This window comes from Sturnira hondurensis, unplaced genomic scaffold (genome assembly GCF_014824575.4).
Source record: "Sturnira hondurensis isolate 20B ecotype Veracruz unplaced genomic scaffold, ASM1482457v3 Scaffold0022215, whole genome shotgun sequence".
NCBI classification, from domain to species: Eukaryota; Metazoa; Chordata; class Mammalia; order Chiroptera; family Phyllostomidae; genus Sturnira; species Sturnira hondurensis.
Window position 1 is genome coordinate 5,730,595 of NW_028094846.1, and position 20,338 is coordinate 5,750,932.

The 20,338-nt window shown below is 47.2% G+C and overlaps 1 protein-coding gene and 1 long non-coding RNA gene across 4 annotated transcripts; one reads left to right on the top strand and one right to left on the bottom strand.

Annotated features, from left to right (window-relative positions):
* The first annotated feature begins 644 nt into the window (after positions 1-644).
* On the top strand, positions 645-10,250 carry ZBTB37 (zinc finger and BTB domain containing 37). 3 transcript variants are annotated; one of them, XM_037035238.1, is made up of 4 exons: positions 645-819; positions 2,086-3,042; positions 5,217-5,316; positions 9,502-10,250. In XM_037035238.1, exons 2-4 carry the CDS (start codon positions 2,120-2,122, stop codon positions 9,988-9,990), a joined length of 1,512 nt encoding a protein of 503 aa, XP_036891133.1. In that variant the 5' UTR covers positions 645-819; positions 2,086-2,119; the 3' UTR covers positions 9,991-10,250. The 3 variants fall into 3 exon arrangements, with proteins under 3 accessions (XP_036891133.1, XP_036891131.1, XP_036891132.1); XM_037035236.1 differs by lacking the exon at positions 645-819 and adding an exon at positions 827-1,178 and having other exon boundaries at positions 2,083-3,042; XM_037035237.1 differs by lacking the exon at positions 645-819 and adding an exon at positions 827-1,178.
* A 209-nt stretch (positions 10,251-10,459) lies between these two features.
* On the bottom strand, positions 10,460-19,179 carry LOC118979219 (uncharacterized). The gene is made up of 2 exons (XR_005064869.1): positions 18,009-19,179; positions 10,460-13,940 (listed from the first exon to the last, which is right to left on the bottom strand). It is a non-coding gene; the product is annotated as an uncharacterized LOC118979219 (long non-coding RNA).
* Between the last annotated feature and the right edge of the window lie 1,159 nt (positions 19,180-20,338).

The window sequence follows — 20,338 nt, forward strand, 5'->3', positions numbered from 1 at the left end:
CAGTCTCCTCCTCCAGCCACACCTCCATCCCTGCCTCTAAGCCCGCCTTGGCCACGCCCCTAGGCTTGTGGGCGGGGTCACGATTGCCCGCGTGACCCAAGGCTCCCACCCTCCTACCGACCGAGGAGGAAGACAGGAGACGGGAGGGAGGAGAGGGGAGGGGGCGCGAGGGAAGGAAAGCGCTGGGGGAGGGGTGGGGGGGATGGTGTAAGGGTGAGTGATTTCCTTCCGGCACGTCGCCCGCTCTGGGGGAGGGGGCGGGGGGTTTCACTTCCGGGACGGTGTTCCGGCCCATTCCGGCCCATTTCCACCCCCGGAGGTAGGTGCTGCTCCTTCACTGGGCTGGGGCCCCGCACGACCGTCCCGCTGCCCTGCCCGAGGCTGCCCAGCCAGGTCTCCGCCGCAGTTGCTCCTGGAGTGCTCAGCCTCTTCCCTTCACTCCCACCTCAAGGCACCCGGAGACCTTCCACCCTTCTAGCCCCCCGGCCGGGGTGAGCTGCCTGGCCCGCCCCCTTGCCTGGCCCCTCCCCCAAGACCCCGGGATGGGCGGCCCCCTCCCCCACCCCCACCCCCACCGCAGCCGGCCACACCCAGGCACACACACCCACCCATGGCACCTCCCCGCCCGCCTACACCTCCTGCCTGGCCCTGGTCCCGGGGCGCCGCCCCCTTCCCGGTTCCATCCCCACACCTGAAGGCCCACTCCCGGCCGCACGCGCTGCTGCCCTCATTCTCTGTCCCCCTGCTCCTCGGTGACATTTGGTGGCTCAGCCAGCACCCCGGTCCCCACGCTTCCTAACGCAGACGGAAGCCACTCAGGTACGGGAGTGGTCGACCCCACGCGTTCCCGATTCTCCCTCTTACAGCGCTCACCCTCCAGTGCGGACGGGAGAGGACCTTCCTCCAGGGGCCTCCTCCTCGCTAGGGCATTGCCGGAGAGAGCACACAAAAAAGGCGCTCGTGTAGGCGCCAAAATAAACACATCTGAATTCAGGATGGCATCGACAGAGGCTCTTATTGGATTAAAAGTTTTCAAACAAACAATAACACTTTGGAAAAAGGTCAGATTGGCTCAAGTTGGTTCTTGAAAGCAGTGTCCACTTCCCTGTTTACTGATAAGTGTGTTGTGAATGCCGGGCGATCCTGGGAGCTTGTCAGAAGTTCCTGCAGTTTCTTAGGTAACTAACTATGCAATGTCATAACTTTACAGATAAATGGAAACACATGGGGCTCAAGTCAGTGTCTTACTGGGGTTCACGCAGAGTACTCTCAACCACTGAAGACTCTTGGATGCACTTATAGGCTTAGTGTTTTCACCGTTTTTTAGAAAAGATTCTAATTTAAAAGTATTAGCCATACTTGGTAAGTGCCCTGTTCTTTACCAGCTTTGGGGAACTAGGTTTTCAAAGTATCATCACCACCCTGAAATTTCCAAGTGTGGATTTAGATAGGATTGGGTATACCTACCCTTTCCTAACTCTGAGAGTGAACTTCAAGCTCTCTGCATTGCAGTTGAGTCCTGTGCTCAAGAGTCCTGAACGTAAGCCTTTTTGTGGGGGCTCTGACTCATACTTATCAATAATGACTTACATTCTTGTGGGCTTATTAGTGACTTTACAAAATAATAAGCTGACACAACATGTAGAAAAACATTAAGAGGCATATCTAATCTACCTATTCATAGGTAATTTCATACTTAAAAAACTTATTTCCTCCAAGGAAAAGTTGTCACAGCATTTTATATTCAGTGCAAACACCTTATGATTAACACTTTAAGAAACTCATAACTGCGTTTCTCCTCTCTTCTGTTGACCTTTTCGGCACTGTGTCCTGATGCTGCATCCTTTTTTAGTAAGGAAAGCATGGGGATAGCTTGAATTTTGGGCAGTCTGACAATCACTTTTTGGTTTTAAACTGAAAGACCTGTGGGTACTTCTGGTCCATATCTAAACATGGAGTGGGTATCTTTTTACTGGGAGATTTTGAAATTTTGCCAAATGATGTTTTCAGATAGGTTTGAGCATAGAAGCACTAGGGGAGTGCAGTTCCAGTCGTTAATGAGAATATGGTTTCTTCTCTCAGCAGGGTTGAATGCCTGCCAACACCCTCAGGCCCCACCATGGAGAAGGGTGGTAACATACAACTGGAGATCCCTGACTTCAGCAACTCTGTCCTGAGTCACCTCAACCAGCTGCGCATGCAGGGCCGGCTCTGTGACATCGTGGTCAATGTGCAAGGACAAGCTTTTCGGGCTCACAAAGTGGTACTGGCCGCCAGCTCCCCCTATTTCCGGGATCACATGTCCTTGAACGAGATGAGTACCGTCTCCATTTCGGTCATCAAGAACCCCACGGTCTTCGAACAGCTCCTTTCGTTCTGCTACACAGGGCGGATATGCCTGCAGCTGGCAGATATCATCAGCTACCTGACAGCCGCCAGCTTTCTGCAAATGCAGCACATCATAGACAAGTGTACCCAGATCCTGGAGGGCATCCACTTCAAAATTAACGTGGCCGAGGTCGAAGCGGAATTAAGTCAAACGAGGACCAAGCATCCGGAGAGACCCCCGGAGTCTCACAGGGTTACACCAACTCTAAACCGCTCCCTCAGCCCTCGACATAATCCCCCAAAGGGGAGCCGGCGAGGTCAGGTGAGTGCTGTGCTGGACCTCAGGGAGCTCAGCCCTCCGGAGGAGTCCACCAGCCCGCAGATAATTGAGCCGAGTTCCGATGTAGAGAGCCGCGAGCCCATCCTCCGGATCAACCGAGCGGGACAGTGGTACGTGGAGACAGGAGTGGCCGACCGAGGGGCACGGAGTGACGATGAAGTGAGGGTGCTCGGAGCAGTCCACATCAAAACCGAAAATCTGGAGGAGTGGCTGGGGCCCGAGAACCAGCCTTCCGGAGAAGACGGGAGCAGTGCGGAGGAGGTCACAGCCATGGTGATTGACACCACGGGCCATGGCTCCATGACACAGGACAGCTACCCTTTGGGATCGTCAGGAGCCAAGGTGGCTCGGCCAACCAGCAGTGAGATTGACAGGTAAGTTTTTCATTCTTCGTCCATCTGGCCCACCTGACACCCCCCCCTTCCCGTGTGTCCCTTCTCGATGCTCTTAGCCAGGAGAAGTGATGTTGGGGAAACTGGAGGCGTGCCAGAAGACTGCATTCTTGATTCTTTAAAGCAGGAAGTTCCTGGTCTTAGAGAATTCAGTGCTGTGGGAACTACGGTGAGGGGAGACGTGTCCATGAAACAGAGTAGCATCTACAGCCACACTAGGGGCAGCAATTGGCAGGGCTTCCTGGGAACTCGGGGCAGGCGGCCGGTCGTCAGCTGGAGCCCGGTGGCTTTGCCCTTCTTCCTCGTTCCTGGGTGTGTTAGGACCAGGTCTTGGTCTCGGAGCTGTTTACTTGACTTCCCTTTGCCCCTACCTGCCAAAGCAGAGGAGGCTCCAGCGGGGGATCGTTCTTCTTCAGTCAGTGTGATCACGGTAGGTATTCCAAGGAAAAGCTTTGGGACGGTTTTCTTTCCTTTTTTCACTTCTCCCGTGACGTCTTCCCTTTGACTTTCATTGGCGACAGCTGCTGCCACGGGCCTAGTTTTCTCACCCCTGCCTTTCCTCTTTCTGTTCGCAGTGAGAGCGTTTCTTCTTTGGTGGAAATAGCAATAGTTTGAATCCAAGGACAGTGAAAGTCTCAATTGAAAGAAAGAAATATTGTCAACTTAGAGTGATAATATTCGTTTTTTCCTAAATGTCAGTTAAAATTGACTGCACAGACTGTGAATACTAAAGCAGCTCTTTCTTTGGTCAGCGCTTAGTCTTGAGAGACAGGTGCGGCAGACTCAGAAAGTCCGTACTGTGTCCACCTCGGGCCGACTTGGTTTCCATGTTTTCCTTCTTGTGTTCTTAACAGTTAACATGCTCTTTTTTTTAAGACTTTATTTATTTATTTTTCGAAAGAGGGGAAGGGAGGGAGAAAGAAGAAGAAAAACATCGACGTGTGTGGGAAACCAGTCAGAGTGACAGCCAACGCACTCGCAGGCCCAGTACTTACTGCCCCATGGTGTTAGCGCTGTGTCGGAAATTATAGCCGCCCTGACCGTGTGGCTCAGTTGGTTGAGCATCTTCCAGCAAAGCGAAAGGCTGCCAGTTCCATCCCCCGTCAGGGCACGTGCTTGGGTTGCAGGTTCAGTCCTGGTTGGGCGCTTAGGAGAAGCAACTGATCAGTGTTTCTCTTCTGCTCTTTTTCCCTCCCTTCCCCTCTCTCTGAAAATTAATTAGTTAATTAGTTAATTAAATTTTTTAAAATATTTTATTTATTTATCTTTAGATGGGAAGGGAAGGAGAGAGGGAGAGAAATATCAATGTATGGTTGCCTCTGCCAAGGGCACACAATGTATCGTGGGTCCCCTGCCGGGAACTGGCCTGCAACCCAAGCATGTGCCCTGACTGGGAATCGAACTGCGATCCTTTGGTTCGCAGGCCCGCACTCAATCCACTGAGCCACATCAGTCAGGTAGTTAATTATTTTTAGAAAGAGAAGTAATAACTTGAATGCAAAGCCTTTGAATCTCCTTGTCTATTATTAACAGTCTGAAGTACTGGTATATAACAAGTTTTCCCAGGGCCCATGGGAAAGAAAAACCAAAAACCTAATAGTTACATAGAAGAAACAAAATTACAGACCCAGTTTTATTTTTTTATGGACTCCCCAATACTTACATAAGAATAGAACTCATGGATAGAACTTATGTTTAGCCTTGGCTTCACCAGGTCACATGGTGTATCTGCTATGTCATTTTGTATTTTTTTTAAGATTTATTTATTCGTTTTTAGAGGGAGGGGAAGGGAGGGAGAAAGAGAAACATCAATATGTGGTTGCCTCTCAGGTGTCCCCCAGTAAGCACCTGGCCTGCATCCCAGGCCTGTGCCCTGACTGGGGATTGAACCAGTGACCCTTTGGTTCGCAGGCCAGCACTCAGTCCACTGAGCTACACCAGCCAGGGATCATTTTGTATTTCTTAAATTTACTGTGGCAAACCTTTCTTGTCTTATTTCAGCCCAGACTCCTGTATGTTGACTTCCTCAGAGCATGTCTTAGTCATCTGTTCAGTTAGCTCCCTCTTCCTCAGCCACTGGCCAAAGAGGATAGGCATCACCGTGACTTAAGCACCTTGACACTCTATTAGCCCCCTTTTTGCTCCTCTTCCGACAGATTTAGCCCCTCTGGCAGTGTTGTCCCCTTGACGGAGAGACACAGAGCCCGAAGTGAGTCTCCCGGGAGGACGGATGAGCCCAAGCAGCCCAGCTCCCAGGTACGTCACTGCGGCTGCCGCAGAAACCGCTCCTGTGCGGGCATCCAAAGGGAAAGATGTAGGAGAGGGGCAGCGGCCTGGTAAATAAATACTCTATTGGATCGCTTTAAAAAAAAATTCTTATTTATAAGTGTGCAAGAAACGCACTTGTGGTGTCAGCAGAGTTTGGGAAGTAGAAAAGGTGAGACTGTGGAAGTCTTTCTGAACCAGTCCGTAGCCCTTGTAGTAGAAATGAAAAAGCAACCCCTGACACCTGTGTGCAGGTGATGTAGGGCCTGGGCTGGAGAGTCCGATTCCGTGTGTGGGTGGGGCTGTCGCTACATAATCACTACTTTATAGGCTATTGTATATTGTGAACAATTGCTTCTGCATTTTTGTGTGCTTGTATCTTTTCATTTATTTTTCTTCCTGAATATTTTATTCAACTAAAATGCTCTAGAAAGGACAGGAACGATGCCTTCTATTTTCTTTGCAACTCTCCTTAACAAGTAGCATAAGTAGTTGGTTGATAGTTCTGTTTGCTCTTCCTCACAGGTCTCTATCACTGAAGACTGGTTTTTAGAAGGACAGTGAACTCACCAAGTAGAACATAATACATTGCAAATACTTTGGTCCTTTAAAAGGAACCACTGGTTGATAAGGTTGCATTGCACAGTTAATCTTCATAGCTTCTGCATTATGCTGATTTCTTGTTTAGTTTTTACCTAAACATCGGATGTTTGTTTTGTACGTAGCATAGTAACACCAGCAAGACATTGTTACAAAACTATTTTTACTTGCATATTAATCACAACAGGGTTTTTTGGTACCAGAAAAGGAATTGTAATTATAAGAATTTTTATAATTTTAATAAGGTGTTAGAGAAAATGTTAGGAGCTTGGAGGAAAAGTAAGCTTAATGATATAATTAGGGCCCTTTTTCTCCTCATCTTTCAAATAGGAATTGATGACTACGTGACAGTGACTATTACGAAGATAAATACAACAAGGAGACAGACCGTCCAACTTAGTGGGGGCATGAGGCAGACTCACAGACACACAAAGCAGGTATAGGGGAGACTGTATAGGCTTCGGTAAGTGTGGAGGGAATAGGAAGTGCTTAAAAGGCAGTTAACTGCGATCAGTAACCACTTAAAGCAAGCCGTTATTCGGGAGAGTTTAAATGCAGTATTTAATGAGGTAGTTAGTAGAAAGGGCTAACTTACTCCCCGTGTAGATGTGCTCGGGGTAACAGCTGGAATTCTGCCAGGCTGTTTGCCTGGCTGTAGCGGACGGTGCAGCTATAAAGGAATAGAAAAGAAGTGATGGCCTGGAGATGGTCCTAAGAGTTCATGCATGCCCTGGCATGGATGGGAATTGGTTTTGGAGGTGAGTAGACCGTTATTTTCCCCCATCACAGAACCCAAACAGGACACGGACTTGCGTTACAGCGAGAACAAATTTCTGTAGACTTGGAGGGCTTCCTGCTTAAGGCTGATGATAGTGGAACCGACGACCAAGGTCCCCTCTTTGCTCAAAACATTCTGTAGCTCTTTCCTTCTTTCTACCACGTGAAGGGTAAAATACGGGGCCTGAGGTTCCAAGAAATTCATGATCTTTCTAACATGGCTTTTCTCACCACTCATCAGCACGCACTGCCCGCCCTGACAGGCAGACTTTCTCTGCCAGGACCTCATCAGACTGACTCCTTCTCTGCTCCTTCCATCGGGGACGCCCTGTTTTTCTGGGTGTCCGCGTCCACCCCAGTCCTGACTGCTGGAGCCGTCTGCCCTAACTACCTAGTCCTCTTTGTCTCTCCCCAAACCATTGTAGCATTTACAGATGGTATGTTTACAGTGGTTTACAGGTGGTATGATGCAGTCTTTCTTTTTTATTTGCATTAGTTTTGTGTCTCCATCTAGACTGAAATCACCTTGAGAGCAGAGTCCCCTTTTTTAATTTTTGTATCTGACCTTGTCTTCTCCCGTGCATCCCGCAAAAGGAGTTGTTTAACCACTAAGTAACCTGAGTCACTAAGGTTCCTAAGTTGGTGCCCAGTAAGTAGGGGATTACTTAATTGCTTGTGAAATCCCCAGTTTTGGAGATCTTTAAATAAAATTAGTGAACTAAATCAGATGATTTTTGAAGTCCTTTCAAGTCATTGAGTCTCTGGTTAGTATTTGAAGATTAGCAGAGTGAACAGCGTTGGAGACCATGTCAAGAATCCAGACTGCTATTTGTTTTGGAACATATAAGCAGTCATTTGTTTACATGGAATTTATTAATTATAGAATAATTCATTTAAAAAATAGTTCTTGAACATATGACACACCAAGCACTGCTCGAGTCTGGGACATTCTGCAGCTGTCCCCTTGCTCACAGCTTACAGTCTAGGGGGGAATTGCCAAGTGGGAGCAATGACAGGACCCCACCCCCACCCCAGTGTCAGAGAGCCAGGGACCCGCCACTGTTGTGCTTGCTTCCTATTGCAATGAAACTATTGGAGATATCACTGCCATCGACAAGGGCCTAATCCACATTTTATGCTCATTCATTTGCTATTTTATTGCAACTTGATTGTAATTTTTTAGCTGGGATTGATCATAACGTTCCAGTTCTGTGATTATAGTTCATCACAGATAACTAAAACATACAGGGCCCGGCAGAAGTAAGGCCTCTCGAGATGGTTGGTAGGGTACGTGAATATCTCGCACCAGATGGACAGCGATTTGACCATTTCACCTGAAATGTCTTGTGGTGTGCTTGAGTGTGATATTGTTATGTTACAGAATTACATGCTTGTGACTTTGTAATAAAAAGAAGGGCATTATTTGTGCTGAACCTTGTATTTATTTTCTGCTTGTGGACCATACTGGCATTACATTATGACCTTATTTTCCTTAAAATTAGGGATGATTTTGTTTGTTTTGTTTGTTTTAGGGAGTTGATACTCTCCAGATTATGAATAATATTCTTTGTAATGTATAATAATAGTGAACATTTGTTGGGCCTCATTAAGCCCTTCAGCTCATTCAGTGCTCATAGCAGCTTGTGAGGTACATGCTATTATATGCATTTTAAAGATAAAGAACTGTCCCATAGAGTAGTTCAGTCACTTGCTCAGGCCACACAGTCAGTAGGACAGATTTGACCAGGGTCCAGCAAAGCATTTGCTAACCCTTTCATTTCATGGATGGAAAACTAAGCCTCAGACAAGTGGTTATGCCCCTTGTCCATGGTCACCCAGGGCCTTTTGTGGGATCATCCCTCCCTCTTCATGGGAGTTCCCTTTCTATTATCCAGGGAATCGAAGCAGAAAGAATTGTTGTCTAAAACACTGAAAATCATGTAAAACCTTGGTCTCACTGCTTAACGCTGGGCTTCGCCGGCTGCCTCCCAAGCCTGCTGAGAACTTTGAGTGCCAATAGTTTTAGTGGTAAAATACTTTGGGATAAAAAGGAATACTGTCACCTACAAAGCACTTACATTTTTATAAAGCTAGGTACTGGTGGACTAAATTTTGGTGTGAGTGTAATTTATTTCTGGGATAAGAGTAAGTTTGCTGTAAGTGTAACTTACAATGAGCTTGCCACAATGTGCTCTGTACTGTCAGATATCGTAGCCATTAGCCAGGTCCCATGTGGCCACTTAAATGTTAATGAATTGAAAGAGATTTAAATAAAAAAATCCCGTTTCTCAATCGCATTAGCACACTCCAAATGCCTAACAGCCACACGTGGCTAGCGGCCCCACTCGTAGATGGTGCGGATAAAGGGACAGTTCCGTCCCCACAGGAAGTTCAGTTGGACCAGCACCATCCAGGCACCTGCCGGACTGTCCGGGTAGCACTAGATGAGAGTCCAGGAGGATGGGGCGAGCGGGCTCTGGCTCACCCTTTGCTGCGAAAGAGAACGTCCAGTGCGGGGTGCATGAGAAGCATGCTGCTGTGAGCATGCGGCCAGAAAGTGACTTGACTGTCTTGTTCTGTTGTGGCAATGAAATGCTGTGTGCTCAGATTCTTTTGTGGTGGTTATGTTAACATCTCTACCTTTGGGTAATAATACTCTGTTTGGATCTCTACTAAAAATAAGCATCAAGCTTACTAACAGAGGTAAAAGTTGGTTTGATTTCTTTTACTATGTCTCTCCTAGTACATATTTAAAAATACATGCTTATTTTCGGTGCTTGCTTTCCTCACCTGGCACAGGTGGACGAGTCAGCAATGATGGGAGTAAGCGGCTATGTGGAGTATCTCCGAGAGCAGGAAGTGTCTGAGCGGTGGTTCCGGTACAACCCCCGCCTCACCTGCATCTATTGCGCCAAATCCTTCAACCAGAAGGGGAGCCTGGACCGGCACATGCGCCTGCACATGGGGATCACGCCATTCGTCTGTCGCATGTGTGGCAAGAAGTACACCCGCAAAGACCAGCTGGAGTACCACATCCGCAAGCACACGGGCAACAAGCCCTTTCACTGCCACGTTTGTGGCAAAAGCTTCCCCTTCCAGGCCATCTTGAATCAGCACTTTCGCAAAAACCACCCCGGCTGCATACCGCTGGAGGGGCCCCACAGCATCTCCCCTGAAACAACTGTCACATCTCGAGGACAAGCTGAGGAAGAGTCACCTTCCCAAGAAGAGACAGTTGCCCCTGGGGAAACGGCCCAGGGCTCCGTGTCCACCACTGGGCCGGATTGAAACATCCAGGGGGAGGGGGCAGACCCTCTTCCCCTTTGGGCCGTAAGCAGCCAGCGTCAGAGCCATGGGCTGGTACTTCGATTCACAAAATGCCACATCACCAGATCGGAAGATGCTCCCAAGATGTTGCCAAACTAGAGGATCAGCAACATACACACAAGTACTAGAGGCTTTCCCCTCCTCCTTCCCGCCTCACACTTTGGAAAATAATCAAGCAAATCAACTTTCTAATTCAGGGATCAACAGCCTTGGTTTGTTAACTTTATAAAAAAAAGTTTTAACAATGATAAATGGTCATTTATCTACCAGTCACATTTGAACACCGTACTTTTGGTCCATGTCATCCTGGCTGTCACTTGCCCAGATCTAAAAAACACAGCCGGAGCCTTGGTCATCGGAACCAGCCAACCACAGAAAAGAAGGAAGTTACCACAATGGTGATGATGAGGGACTTTTCTCCCTTCCTGCCGGAATGTGCAGTTTCACGTGTCACGGGGGGGAAAAAAGTATCCTGGTGCTTCTTACTGTTTTGCAAGGTTAGACCTTCTCTTCGCCCTGAGCCGGCACCCAGGAGGTGCTGGCTTGTGGCCTGAAACAGCCATCCGGGGGCAGCGTTCTGGGGCGGCGTCCCCTGAAGCACTTTAGCCAGCTGGAAGGGAAGTGACAGCAAGTAATGGCAATAGGTACCACTGAGCTCGGGGGCCTGGGGGCCGAGTGGCGGTGAGGGGAGCAGGGAGGGAGGTTTGGGGTTTGCAGATGTGGACCAGTAGAGAGCCTGCTGCAACCACAGCTCTTGCATATCTTTGGGGATTAGGAAGTGGCTCTCAGTCCAGATGAATTCACGCGTTAGGTGAATTCTGACTACCAAAGTTTCACCCAGTCTCCTCGGCTCCCAGTTGCACCCAACAGCAATAGTACGCATCAGAAACGTCACTTTCCGGTGAAATGAGCCAGGATTGTGTTTTTAAATCCACATGTCTCCCTATTTGATAACTTTTATATGAAGTTTTAAACACATTTTTTTCCTGCAGTATTGTGATTGAAGAAATTCAACACTATGGTTCTCACTGCGACCGTCGTTCCATTTCCTTCTTCGTAAGTGATAGTTTATATTCTCAGTGCACAGAAGAACCTCACGAAACCGTGTCTCACAATCCTAGTAACTCATAAAAAGCCGACCATCAGCAAGGTGCTGGTGACTCCAAGAGCTCTGCTTTGTAATAATACAGTCCAGGGCGTTTATCAGGCAACGTCGGCCACAGTCCTGTTGCAATAAACTGATCAAGGCATCACTTTTGATCAGGTTTGGTTCCTTAATCATTCCTGAGATTTTTAAAACTTCAAGAGACCTTTTTGGTAATTCTGAGATTCTTAATCCAGCACTGAGTTGGAAAGAATTTACCAAACGTGTAGAGCTTCAGACGCCCTGCAGGGCATGCAGAGGGTGAGGGGAGATTGGTAAGGAGTGCAGGCAAGTAGATGCTCACAGTGCGGGTGAGAAAGAAAATCCTCAAGCTTCTCTTAATCATCCTTACGTTGCCAAGAGTATTGAAATGTGTAGCAGTTTAAGCAGTTGTTTGAGTGCAGAGACATGGGCAATTGTAAGAGAGATTTGAGAGAAGGCTGGTCCTGCCTGCACTGGGGAGCCATCCGTGAGCCAGCTGTAGTGGTGCGTCCCCTCCTGAGAACGCTTTGGGTACAGGGAGAGGAAGGTGGTAATGATGCCACCTCTTTGAAGCCGGGATGTTAGAATGCAAAGGGTAACTTGAGCACTCCGAGAACTGTACGTACACATTCAGCTGCGCTGTATCGCTGGAGAATGGTGATTTTGTCTTTTCTGGAAAAGCAGAGATGTGTCTTTTAATAGAAATGTAATAATGCTACCATTTGTTAAGAGCCTACCCTTAAACGTAGTGTTGAAGCTGAACTTTTCTCCAGAAGACAGGCTGGGACATTGTCCTCTGTAGCTGGGCATCAGCGTGATAGGGAGAAGCTCTTGCCTAGGACCATCTTAGGGACCAGCTGGGCTGGGTGGCCTGGGAAATGTGGATGAAATTAGATGCAGATCTTTAGGGAAATGTTTCAGCTGGTCATCAAGGCTTCCAGTAGACAGATCTTGCCATTACTAAATAGGTGAGGAGGACGGAATGTCCTGCTTTAGATGGGGTTTTTAAGCCTGCCAAAAAAAATATTAAGTCCATCCATCCTACTTCTGAGAAGTAGTATGCTGGAAAGTTCCTTAATGCTTTTGTCAGTTTCTTAGCTTTTGTATGAGAAAGTGGAGCTTTTAAAACTCTTATCAAATTGTAACAGTGAAGTGCAGTAACTTCTGTCAAGAGAAGCTTTGCCGCATTGGTCAGCACTCCGTCCGAGGTTGGCAGCAAACGCTTTAGAGGGAGCTGGGGCTGCCTGAGGGATGTGGAAATGCCGTGGTGTTTGGAGGGCCCCGCCCTTCTCGTTCACGTCCAGTAGCCTTTGCTGTGTCGGTACTGTGAACAGAGTGCTTCCAGGTCGTGTGGGACCCTTCCGCACCACCATGTTTGCTGGTTCTCTCCTCGTTGATCCAGCCCAGGGCTGTGATGTTCGTGAAGATTCTAGCAGGCTAGCTGTTGAACAGACTCAAGTTCCCGAAAGCAATTCTCCCGTTGTAGCTAGAAGAGCCACTGCTGCTCTGAACGACTACCCAGGACGCTTCTGGAGGTTCACCGTGACGTCGTCCTGGCTTCTAGCTGACATCCCTGTAGGACCATAGGAGTTAGTAGTGTTCTATCTACATTAATGAATAGCTATATTGTTATGTGCACAGAGGATACCTCTCTCAAGGGTATGCTAAATGGACTTTAGCTAATTAATGCTGAAAACTCATTACCAAATCTTAACTTGCACATGTCACCTTGGGAAGGGAACTGCATTAGCAATGAGAGCTAAATCATGGCTAAGTACTTTAATGCCAAGAAATAGCAAACACTGGGACTGTTCGTTCATTGAGTGGCACTTCATAGCAAAGGAGCTACCCAACATTCTCAGCAAAAGAAGAGAGATGGTGATATACCAATCTCCTTGCCTTCTGAGAGGTACTTTTTCTTCTGGGAACTCTGATACCAGCTGAAATACCGCGTTGACATGAGCATTGGCACCGTATGTACTTAGGCGGAAAGGCTCTTTCTAATGACCTCTTCTCTCGACTCAGAACCATATTTACCTCTGAACTAAGTTGAGTTTTGTTTCATGTAAGTTACAGACCCCCCCCCCAGGCCATTTCATTGGACCACTCTGAGGGTTAAGTCTAATTTTGAGTATGTAAAAATAAATTACTAAAGGATAAAGATGGGACAAGAAGGGAGCTGGCAGTTAAGGAAAGTTTTCTTGCTATTTTGTTTTTGAGTATTTTTTTAATGTTTCCAGTTCCCTCTACATCAGTGACAGGACTTGCCAAAGATGGTTTGACAGTAGAAATAAATGATTTCCCTCTGAACTTCATAGTTGAAATTTGGCCTTGGTCGGAAGTAGTCTGGCTGAAGAGAAAAATAGGAAACTTCATCCTTCATAGCTGAATAGTCTCTGGTTAAGAAATAACTTTTTTAAAGTGTTAGCTGTTACTGGACACTGATTTTGTTTCTTTTAACTAGTAAAAATTACATTTTGTTTGACCAGAAGATGTAATTTAAAGAAATGAAAGCGATGGATAATGGAAAGGAATTTAAATTGAACAAAGACAATTCCTAGTCATAGTGGGAAGGTATTTAACCCTGAGAACGGGGCGGAATCCTGGAAGGGTTTCTTCTCTCAGACACAGCAGATGGGCCTTCCCTCCTCCGCAAAGGCCCTCCTTGCCTGTGAACTGCTTGTTCGAGGAACAGCCACGTCTTCCCTGAAGTCAGTCTTTGGAAGCGGGGCTCTTTACTTACGCCATGTGGGAAAGAGTGCAAAATACTGAAGTATTTTGGTTCCTGAGATTGAGAAAAGGGACCACAAGCAATTAAGTCCGGTTCATCCCTACATTTGAGAGGATGTTCCTGAGCCAAGTGCATCTCTAGGACTATGAATTAGATCAGGGATCAGCAAACCACAGCCCCGGACTACATGCAGAAGGCTGCCTGTGTGTGTAGAGAGAGCGACGGTGCGGCAGGGCCACCCTGTCCACTTGGGGGACGTTCATGGCTGCTTTCCGCTGTGCCCGCAGAGCTGGCACGTGTGGGCCTGCACAGCCCGATCACACAGTGTCCACCTGACAGGAGGGTTCACCACTCCAGAATTAAATTGGGGGACTACCTCCCAAATCTGTCAGTCCTGCCGTATTGCTTTTTGTAATTCGTAAGTTAAAGAGGTTTTGAATTCATATTGCCATATGTGCATGTTTCTTCAAGGGTTTGCCATCCTTCTCTAGTTCCTCTTCTCACACCCCACTTTGTGCTTCATAAGGGTTCCTGTTGCTTTCAGAGCATTTCGAATAGGCCTTAGCATGCAGCCTTGCCTTAAAGGTGCAGGTAGCTTAAAGTGTAGGGCAATTTTTTACAGATGTAACAATTTTTAAAATAATTCCCATGTGTAATAATGTGAGGTTAAACGAGTACCGTGTTTACATAAAATACTGTAAAAAAATAATGTTTTTATAAGTCAGTTTTGCCATTCCTCTGAGTTAACTTGAACTTGCTTGCAAAATAATGGCAAGGATGGATTTATTCCCACTAGTATTACACTTTTATTTCTGTTTTGAGTAAGTGGTTTGATTCTTATCCAAAGTACTGTTTTTCTAGATTAGAAGCCTCCAACTCTTCCCTGTACTATAAATCTTCATTTTAATTTCCTCAAGTAAACTCACTGTGTTCCACGTGGAGGACTTAAAAGCCAAATCTTCCTTGTCTCTTTTTAATGAATGTTTTAAAACGTAACAAAATATCTGAGGATTTCAAATTCTTGTTAGGTCTACCTTCCAATTTCTTTCACTGTCTGTAATACATTCTTCTAAATATATATTGGGCCATTAAATACTTGCTTTGCGAATGTTCCTTCTTACTGTTCAAACAGCTTATTTATGCTAGACGTGGAAGACATGGAAAATGTCAGGATAACAATGAACAGACTTCCTTGCAAAAGGAAAATACAGTTCTCCATCTGCAAACAGTGCATCGAAGTCCAAGTTAAACGCACTTACCCGAACGGAGCGCCCCAGCCGTGCCGACGCAGCACACTGAGTTTGCTTCTGACCTTGCAGAGGCAGCTCTGCAGCACATACGGAGCTTGGGTGAGTGACCTCGCCTCCTAGAGAGCACTTCTTCGCTAGACAGTTTGTTCTTAAAGTTGCCTTTTTCTAAATTGGATATTAGTAAAGGATGATCTTCATCTGTAGGGTTCCAGACTACTTGCCTAGATTAGCTCCGCTTTGTCTTAGATCACTTCTGGTAATAATGGGTTCTGGAGACTTTGGAGTGTTGCTTGTCGGATCAGTTTGGGGTTCTGATGGATCTGGGGTGATGGACTTGAGAAAGAAGTTGGATTTCAGTACTGGGCTCAGTGAGTCGTCTGCATCTGTCTCTGAGGTCTGGGGAGCAGATGCCATTTAAATAGGAATCTGTTTAAATAGGAAACAGTGGAGTTTGCACTAGGGCTTCTCTGATAATTACCAAACTTACCTTTTGTCTCGTTTTTGAGTCTCTTTGTCCGTTTTCAATCTTCTTATTTTTCAGTGGTGCTTTCTCCAGGCCCAGTCTTTTTCTTTCGCAGTAAGTAGGTTTTCCTGCTCAGGACAGGCCAAAGCTGGGTATCGTGAATACTTTGAAGTACAGGACTGACTTACATTCCAGAGGATGTAATTATTGGTGGGGGCAGTGACATCAAAACCTGGGACATGTCTGCGCGGACTGTCCGGTTGTGTTTGGTAGCTGACGTATCTTCCCCTCTACTGTGCGGAGCAGCGGTGACTTAGATGGCGCATATTACTTGAAATACACGTGACCTTCACAGAGGGTACGTGTACAAGTGAATTCCTTATCACACATCTTTCTCATTGTTTATATGACAAATACCTCCCATCTTAACACAGTTAAGAATGGCCCACCAGCTCAAAGAGCAGATGCTTTAAACCTCAAAGCTAAGTTACAAAGGCAGAGTAGCTTTGTTAAAAAAAGAAAACACTTCTCTAATGCTTGTCTCTCTCGTGTCTATGCAGTAAGTCCCGTTGAAGTGGCTAGAATTCATTGTCCAGTTAAGAGAGATACAGGTACAGCGTTCCCGATGGCCAGCAGCATAGTGTAAGATGAATGACTAATAACTAGTAAGTACTGTGAATCTTGGAATCTGAATTAATCCATCCTGCCAAAAGTGGAAGCGTCTCACAGGAAAGCACTCCTATGAAATCACTTACCCTAAGGGGAGCACACAGGAGAGTCTGCACCATTAAGTAAATACTAAGTACTTTATGGTACCAGACAGTGTGTTTGGACTTTATATAACAAACATTATTTTAGACCTAGTTTAGATGTGGTTTCCTATACTTGAGCGTCCTCATCCCACTTGGTTGGAGTCTGGATGTATGCTTTTCAAAAGCCTGCACTTTCTACTACATACATAGAAGATAAGAAAGAAGACAGGAGGAAAGAAAAGGGAGACAGAATCAACCGCACTAAGAAAGCAGCCCTGTGAGGCAGTAACAGAAGGAGCCAAAAGGAGGTGACTTTTTCGAGTGCTTGCTGCCTGCCAGGCTCCGTTCTCTGCTTCACATTGATGACCTCACGGGACCCTGACCATGCGCGTAGGGGAGGTACTGTCGTTCACCTCACTCCAGGGAGGGAGAGACCGAGACACACAGAGGTTGACCCCCGCAGCCCCACTCTGGAGCCGACACTCAATTTTGGGAGTGTTACTACACCTCGTTGTGCAGATGAGGACACTGATGGGCCCGAGGCCACTCAGTGGGCACGTGGCACAGCTGTGTTCAGCGACCTGATTCCAAAGCCCCGACCTCCACTGTGCCATGTTGACTGTTTACCAGCAGAGTTGGGGTGAACTGGGGCGGGCAACAGCCCCTAACAGTGCTGCTTACGGTGAAGTGTTCATTCAAGAACAAGTGATTGGGAGAGTTCTTCAAAGATAATGCAGTTCCTCTGAGCAGGTGTTGGAGGGTGGCTCTTTTCCGGGGACGTTGCCCACTGACTCAGAGGCATAGCTGGTTCAGCAGGTCTGGTGGTGAATGAGTTACTGCCAAGGCGAACTTCGGAAGGCAGCATCCCAGCTGTGTCTTGTGTGCAACAGACTACCCTAAACCTCAGGGACTTAAAACAACTGTCTTATGTCTCTGATGACGTTGTGGGTTAGAAATCAGAGGGACTCCTCGCGGCAGTTCCCTTGCTCCCGGTGGGGCCAAGTCAGGTCACTCGGCCGTACTCGGCCTCCTCTCCCTTGCTGGTGTCTCAGCGACTCTCTGTGTGGTCTCTCCTTCAGGGTAGTCGGACCTACTGAAAATGCCAGCTCAGGTGTCCAAGAGGCTGGGGGGAAGTGCCAGACGTCATAAAGTCAGGCTTTCAGGCACGTAGCCACTGCCCTCCAGTACTGGTCTAAGAAGTCACTGGTCGGCCCAAACACAGTACCTTCCCGCTGGCCAGGAGGTGTGCGAGGGACAGGGCCCATCTTTAGTCTGGGGTGGCACTGGGCTTTATGGTTGGTGTTGACTCTTCGTGTTCATTCATTAGGTCTCATGTCTGTGCCATCGGGGCCATTTGTTAGGCCTGGCTTCAGTCAGCACAGGGGCGAGAGGGAGAATGATGCCTACGGCAGACTACATCGGCTGCCTGCCCCAAGTTTTAGGTATCTCACAGCAGATTTCCCATTTGTTCTTTTGTTCCAACTTGTATTTGCCTATGTTTTCTTTGTCTGTTTGCTGGTTTCTGTGAAGCCACAGAGACTGTATTTGCTGAGCCAGAAATTCTCCAGAGGGGGTGAGAAGCTTACTGTTCAGAACCTGATGCCAGCTGTGTTTCGAGTTTACAAATTGAGGGAGCTCCTGGGGGACGAGAACTTACGTGGCTACTGAGTCTCTTTCCACAGGACTCTTTGTTGGGCAGCCAGATGGTCATATCCTTGAGATCATTGAAAGCTGCGCCTGCGTGTCCCAGCCCCGTGTGCATGGCCACCCACCTGCACTGGCACAGTCTGCGCTGGCAGACAAGCAGGCCCATCCCGCCTTTACCACCTTTCAGAGGGAAGTCCATTGCCCAGTGTGACGTGTTGCTAATCCTCTCAAAGTACCAGTTGTTCACCAGCCTCTCATCTGAAATAACAGATCATGGAAGTTTTATGCCAGTGGTTAGATTGGTCAGATTTAAGATGCTTTATTTTAGCCCCTGCTGGCCTGTAATAATTAGACTGTTACTGCCATCACAAGGCATAGGGGAAGAGAGTAAATTCTGCCCTATAAATGGTCATTCTCAAATCAGTATGCTTTCTAAGAGAGGAAAGGTTAAGGACAATCCATCCGTTCCTTGGGCAGCAGATTCCTGGCGAGTTAGCTGTGAGGGCTTCTTGCTGGTCACCCAATTATACAGTAAGACCTCTGTCCATAGGGCAGGCAAATACAGGAACAAAAGAGGTGCCCAGGGCCGAGGACTTCATTTAGGACTCCACAAAATGCTGGGAGAGGGAAGAGAAGACTTTGGCTTTGTGGTTGGATAATCAGGGATGTTGATCCTATAAAGATTTGGGAAATTTTTAATGAATAAAAATAACAGAGCCTTAATATATTCTTTCTGATCCACCTTTCCCATCTGGTGAACCTCAGAGTCTGCTCTTTGTGACAGAGGAAGCCTTTGAAAATATTCCCAGGTGGTGAAGAATCTTATGGTAATCTACAGAGCTGTCGCCCGTTCTGGGTTCCGTAGTCTCTCGTTCTGGGTTCCGTAGTCTCTCATTCGGGGTTCCGTGCTCCCTCGCTCTGGGTTCCGAAGCTCTTTGGCCCTCCCCTAGATGCTCCATGACTCTAAAGTTTGAAATCATCTGGTGGTCACACAAAAATTCAGGACTGTGGGCTCAAATTATAAAAGGGAACAAAGTCAGAAGAAAGGGAACTTGTAGACGAAAACGTTTGTTCTTTCTTTCCCGGTCACAAGTCTAAACCATTTCAAGCCAAATCACAGCAACGTGAGCAAGTAGAAATTCTTAAGGGTTAGCTTTCTGCCCGCAGCTACGTGTCAGAGCAGACGTTCGCGTCGGGAGAGGATGACCTACTGAGCTGTCTAGAAGGTCACTGAACCCCAACCACTGCACAAACAGAATTCCAGCATGGGACAGAGCTTGCGGTGTGTTTCCCCCGAAAATCAGGGGTGACGAAACCCACCTCTAGAATGGCTGAGAGCTCTCTACTCAGAGAGCAGAGATTTAGGATTCATATGGCATTTGTATTATTTTTACAAAAATGATTTTAAATCATGTAACTTGAAGTTTTTTAGATATGAGCCGGTTTTCTTTTTGGAAAAATGGCCCGATAGAAATAACACTAATATAATTCAATTGTATATGCATGTGCATTGAATGCAGAGTAGTATGCTAAAGAGAGCTCGTGCAAATTACTTGGGGGAAGTTTGGCTATTTTCTTAATATCTTTTTCACAAATGTACATTTATAAATGTATTTACTCATCCACTATGACCTTGGTAGTAGTGTTAGACGCATTTGGTTAGTTGTAGCATTGATTCTAAAAATCTGATTCTTGGCACAGTAGGCTATGAGAGCTTTTGTTGCTTACTTTGTATTTTGGCCAAGGAGATTCTCTCATGCACTTTCTATTTATAAAGATGTTATAACACACTGCACCCACTTAGCACAGCTCTCCTCCAGAGACGGGGGCGTAGGTGTCAGCGTGCAATGTGTGTCTAGAAGCCTGATGAAAGGAGGAACCTCAGAATGACCCCCTGGCCTGCACCCGCCCGAGAAGAGCCGGGGTGCTGTGTGAATGGCGGACTGAAAGCAGCGTTGGGGTAGGCGTGCTGCTGCTGCAGGCTGCAGTATTGTGCGTTGCCAGCTACGTGTGTATGATTGCATGTATGGGTGTGAGCACACCGCGTCTGATGCAGGCAGATAAGTCAGAGCCGAACACTCTACCTCCCGTTGGAGACGGAGCACATTCCAAGGTTGCCCTGTAGCTCTGTCGGCAGGAGCCTGGACCCCTCGGCCTCTGCCCCCCGCCCCCCAGTCTCCTTTGTACTCACTTCAGCCCCTCTACCTCTGAGCACCTGGCTGAAGAAAGAGTGCAGCTTTCCGTCACAGGCACAGGAAAGCCAGACCCCGAATACAGAGGCTGCAGGGCCTCGTTCTTGTCCAGTTCAGACGTTAGTGCTTGGTTTTGTTGCCCAGACCA